At 31.9% G+C, this 6000-nt stretch overlaps 1 protein-coding gene across 1 annotated transcript in view; it reads right to left on the bottom strand.

Annotated features, from left to right (window-relative positions):
* The window catches only part of LOC107564364 (bone morphogenetic protein receptor type-1B-like), a 61473-nt gene that overhangs the window by 28659 nt on the left and 26814 nt on the right, over window positions 1-6000 (bottom strand). Inside the window, exon 4 of the mRNA XM_016249424.1 lies at window positions 5090-5323. Coding sequence (XP_016104910.1) covers window positions 5090-5168 — 79 coding nt within the window. The 5' untranslated portion in view covers window positions 5169-5323. The remainder of the gene's footprint in view (window positions 1-5089; window positions 5324-6000) is intronic.

Here is a 6000-nt window from a genome sequence, read left to right as displayed (position 1 = left end):
GCGACCGCCTTGGGCCCCCAAAAGCCAAGGGCCCCCTAAAATGCTTTTTATATGCGAGACGTGCTTCTTAGCAAAAGTAGGGTGATGTAGAAAATGGGGACGGAATTCCAGAATCTATTCATAAAAACGGAATTTACTGTGTAGCGCGGAATGTGACAGAATGAACGGTGCAGACGCGCGTTTTGTTGGCTATTTAAGCACGCGCAATGCTCGCGGTTGTCGTCTGTAGTAGCTAAATAGTATTTTTGCCATTTAATATTCACATACACTAGTCCATATCGCGGTTTGATTGAAGTGTACTGAATTGCATTTTATTTATTCATTCAATATTTGACGAATTCCGTGACATTGCTCGTTAACCAGGTAAACTTCTGTTGTGTAGCATTTTGAATGTACAAAAATTAAAGGGTTTGTTTAATTTTCATTGGAATAAAAGATAGATTCATGTTTTTGCCTTCATTTGATTACCAGAAAAATGAAAATACACAACACAGAATTTCAAAAAAATAAAGTAAATAAAATAAAAATTTCACAGGGCCCTATTATTGTATACAAATTAATAAATTAAGTTCTTTTCATGAATTCAGTTAATTAGATATGTTTTTGATTAAACCATTAAAATGGAATACAGAAAAATTAAAATAGAAAGCGCAGAATTTGGGCCCTAAGAATGTAATTTTTGTTAAACTTTTAATAGGCCTAAACTGCTGTTAAATTAAACAAGTTTCATGATTTTAATTAATTATACATGTTTTTTGTGAAAATTTAATATAATCATCCAGAAAAATTAAAGCGAAAAAAAAAAACTGAATACAAAAAAATTTTAACGAAAAAATTTAACTTAGGCTAATTTGGGAAAAATAAAACGGATTCATTAATAACGCTAGAATACAAAGGTTTTTGTGAATAGAAAAGGTTGGGGGGCCTTGCAGTATTGATTCGGAGAGGAGAGGGCCTTAGAGTAAAAAAGGTTGAGAACCACTGATCTAGACCAATCTGGACCAACCAATGAGCACAAATGATAAAAGCTAGAAACCATGCAAAAACAACTAAAGGCTACTTTATCATTTATATCAAATTGTGATTTTTCTGATAAAAATTGATTTTGCAATTTAGTTTGTAGTTTGTAGGTCTATACATAAAATTAGGCCAAAACGGTTTAGAATATATATCAATATGAGTATATTAATATTAATCACAAAACCACTACTACTACTAGATAAAAGTAATATTATTATAATTATTATTATTAAATTAAAAAATTAAAATATATTGCTGTTGTTGTAATATTTCTCTGTAAAATAAAGTATAATAGTAATAGAATATGAGTATTTATCATTATTATTATTATTATTATTATTATTATTACTAAATTAAAAATAAATATTTGTAAAATAATGTATAATACCGGTAGTAATAAAATATAAGTAAAATAAAAGTATTGATTAGTAGTAGTAGTAGAGGTAGTCATAATTACTAATAATATTTAATAATCATAATAATAATCATAATCATTTTACTTTACTTTACAGCTGAAATAAGAAAAAAAATGTATTGCTGTCTAAACCATCAAGTTTTTATTCTGGAAGAAAACTGCAGGGAGCCCTTAGAGCTTCTCTTTTTTTTATAAGCGTCTCTTTATAAGCGTTTCTCATTACAAGTTTGGGAAGATGGTTTGTGTTTGCAAATGCACATTAAAGACCCAAACTCACAGCACATTTGTAGAGCAGCATTTACGGTGAACCGAGCCGCTCCGAGACACTGAAAACACTGGATCATGAGCTGTTCATGTGTAAAAGAACACAGTGCTGCGCTTAGCCATTCTGTTATTTTGGTTTGATTTCTATTAATCGTGCAGCCCTGCTAGTTTATATATTCCAGAAGCGGCAGACCCACATCCAAACACACAAACATATATGCTGGCCTTGTCAGCAGGAAGTACTCGGCGTAGACAGACACCCAGAGTCGACATGCGTGAGTTAGCGTGGCGGCAGTGATGGAGAGGCTGAGATGCTGTGGACTGTAAATAAACTCTGACAGAGGCACCGCAGGCACCGCAGGCACCGCTGCGCTCGGTGGACAACGGATGAGTTCATTGTGCGTCTGGGTGTTGGGAGACAGATCTGGACTGTGTCTGAAGGTTATTATGGGATGGGCAATGATGGAAATGGCTGATGATGGAACGTTCACTCTCTCTTTATCGCTCAGGAGGCGAGAGACAGCAAGAAGTGAAAATTAATGTACACAAGTTAACACAAAAAGGATAGGAACATCAATTTCTTTACTAGCTTAGATTTAATAAATTGTATAGATTTAATAAATTATAATTGTAATGAAATACAGTGGTCGCAAGGAGGATTTGGACACTTAAATCACACTTACAAATAGGTAAATGACATTGCATTAGATAAATATTATTATATAACATTATATAATTTAATAATCAAATTAAAATATAAAAATAATTTAATTAAATAATATTCATATATAATCTGATATAGTATTTTATGAAATTATATACATATATTATTACATATAAATATTATTTAAACAAATATTATATTTTATTCAATACTATATTATATTATTGATTGCATTATTGATATTTCATATTTTTTATTCTAATTTAATACATGTATTTATATATGATATTTATTAAATTGTATTATTTAAATAATTAACATTTTACTATTGAAACATTTATTAAATAATATCATTAAATAAATATCACAATCGCACTTTAAGCAATCACTATTTTAAAATGTGTTTAAAGGAACACTTTCCAACGACCACCAGACCCAGAGATCGACTGAATGGATTCGAAAACGGTAAAACTCAACTGTTTAACACTAGGGGAGTTGGAAAATGAGCCTATTTTCTCATTGAGACTATTTTCAAAATGGAAAATGAGCCTATTTTCAAAATGAAAAGCCTATTTTCAAATGAGCCAATAGTGGAGTGTTCCTTTAAGCTTGAAATCGTCAAACAAAAGATATACTAAAATAAAAAGGACAACTGTGTGAACTTCATAAATCCACTAAAAAGTAGAAGACATTGAGCAAAGTGAAGTTAGTGAAAAGAAAAGATCCTGCGGCATTCGAGTGCGTCTAATGCAGTGACATTCAGACAGTCTCCAAATACTTATTGATGCTTCTGTACAGGTGGCCATATGTGACCCTGGACCACAAAATCAGTCTTAAGTCACTGGGGTATATTTGTAGCAATAGCCAAAAATACATTGTATGGGTCAAAATTATTGATTTTTATTTTATGCCAAAAATCATTAGGACATTAAGTAAAGATCATGTTGCATAAATATATTTTGTAAATTTCCTACTGTAAATATATCAAAACTGAATTTTTGATTAGTAATATGCATCGCTAAGAACTTCATTTGGACAACTTTAAAGGCGATTTTCTCAATATTTTGATTTTTTTGCACCCTCAGATTCCAGATTTTCAAATAGTTGTATCGCGGCCAAATATTGTCCTATCCTAACAAACAATACATCAATGGAAATGAGATGGTGTATAAATCTCAATTTGAGAAAATTGGTTTTGTGGTCCAGGGTCACATATTTGGTTTATACTACAAAGGACCAACAGCAAAATAACATTTATTACAGCAAATACAAAATTAGATTCCGTCAATATGCAATTAAAACCCATTTCCGGAAGGAAAAGTCACTGATTATTAAAATAACAAAAAAAACTAAGTCTGGCTAGAAAACACAAAGTCAAACAAGTGTGTGAGAAAGAAAGTCTGTTGTATAGATTAAACACTGAGTGATTTCAAAGCCAGACCTCCAACTGTGTGTAAAACAAGTGTTAGGCAGCTGAGAGGCTGATAGCACACTACCAAACAAGAAACACACACAGCAACCCCTGGCTGACCATTTGCCACACCATCACTACCACCAAACATGAGCTTTGTAAAAGCCTGATGGAAAAGTCCAACATACAGAACACCATAAAGCACATAATACTGTGCATACTAACAAAGAAATACAGATTTAATAAGTTGTAATTATACTAAAATACAGTGGCCCCAAGGAGAATTTGGACAATTAAATCACTCTTATAAATGACATTGCATCAGATAAATATAATTAAATTATACATATTTATGTTTAACTAATAATAATTATAATTGATCATCAAATTAAAAAAAAAAATGAAAATATAATTTAATAAAATATATTACTGTAAATAATATATATATATTCTTCTTTAATGTTTTAATTTAATTACATTATGAATACTAATATAAAAAATAGAAAATAAACAAATATTATTTAGACAAATATTATATTTTATTGAATATTTACATTATTTCAGACTACATTATTAATATATTAAATTTAATTATTCATAATATAATACTTAATTTACCTTTATCACTAAATAAATATATCTCAATCCCGCTTTAAGCAAAAACATTTCATGAAAAGTAGTTTGTTAGGTTTGAAACTTTGAGACGTTGAGCAAAAATGAAGAAAAGTGAAGTTAGTGAGGATAAAAACTCGTTTCTCCTAGACGGGGCTGTAACTATCATAGATGTCAATGACTGATTCATAAACTTTTACATTTGTTCTCCCCAATCTAGCATATTTGCTTGCCTCCAGATTCCAATGAGACTAAATGGAGAGCAAATAAAGACTTTCAATGAAGTAAATAAAAAAGACCCCAGTAATTTCACCTGTCTCCAATGAAGTCCCAAAAGATATCTTAATAATGTGCTCAATCATACCAAGACACCACAGTCTGCCCTCAACTTTCAGAGATCTCAATATGAACTCAAGCATTTCTCATCAAATGCACCCAAATTATCTGCTTTCAACATTCATTTTATAGTTGACATACTAACTTTGTCAACTATTGATAAAGACATTTTAGAAGAAACACCATGACACTTAGATGAAACTTAACTGAGAAGTCAATTAAAATATCCTGAGCTATACAACAGCAACATCTGAGTGAATGTGAATGTGTGCGGCGATCCGTAGAGCAGAGACCAGCTGCATTACAGATCCTGCATTAGACACACACAGAACTGCAGTCGGTAAATGTTCTGAAGGTTGACACTCACCCAAGTTCTCCTCCACAAGTCCCAAAATTCCAATGACCAGCACACAGACCCAACGCAAGCAAGTCCTCAAGAGATCCATCTTCTGTGAGCGCAACTCCAGCGAGCGAGTGAATCCCACAGCTGTCTGCCTAACACACACTCTTGAGTGTTTCTCTGTGTGTGTGTATGTGTGTCCTCTACAGAATGTGAGAAACTGCACACCCCACAGCAGCCTCAATCACAGCTTCACACCGACTGCCCAGTGAGAGAGAGAGAGAGAGAGAGAGAGAGAGAGGGGAGGGGATTATTCACAGTCTTACACACAGTAGCCTCAGTGTAGTTGGGCCAAACCCCACCCCCACTTTGAGACCACGCCCCCATATTTTCACCTCACCCTCCTTTTGCCTTCTTTTTACCAAACACACCGGCTGAATGCAATACAAGCATGTTTCCTGCATACTGTGCACTGCTGCATAGTTATCATCTTAGAAATAAATTATTATAAATAAATAATTATATTAAGAAATATACTATATAATTTATAATATATTTTAATAATAAATAATTATTATAAATCTTTTGCATGTTTGTGTGTGTGTGTGTGTGTGTGTGTAAAAATGTCTTAACTTTTGGCTTAAAATGTCTTAATAATGAGTTTGTTAAGAATGACAGGTCAAGTTGCGTACACTGCATTGTGGGATAAAGTATTCCAGTCTAATTTATACTGCACATACTTGAAAATGTCATCCGGGTTTTCAAATTAAACAGCTAGTTTCCATAACAGGGTTGTTATATTTAACTAAATTAAATGAACTGAAATAAAATTAAATGTTTAAAAAATATATATTAAAATAAACCAAATAAAGTCAAACAAATAAAAAGAAAGAAAGAAATACCATACAGACATATTTGAAAAAACATTAACTAAAATT

The sequence above is a fragment of the Sinocyclocheilus grahami genome, unplaced genomic scaffold, assembly GCF_001515645.1.
Source record: "Sinocyclocheilus grahami isolate Dianchi unplaced genomic scaffold, SAMN03320097.WGS_v1.1 scaffold926.1, whole genome shotgun sequence".
Lineage (NCBI taxonomy): Eukaryota > Metazoa > Chordata > Actinopteri > Cypriniformes > Cyprinidae > Sinocyclocheilus > Sinocyclocheilus grahami.
This window is presented reverse-complemented; position numbering and strand designations above follow the sequence as displayed.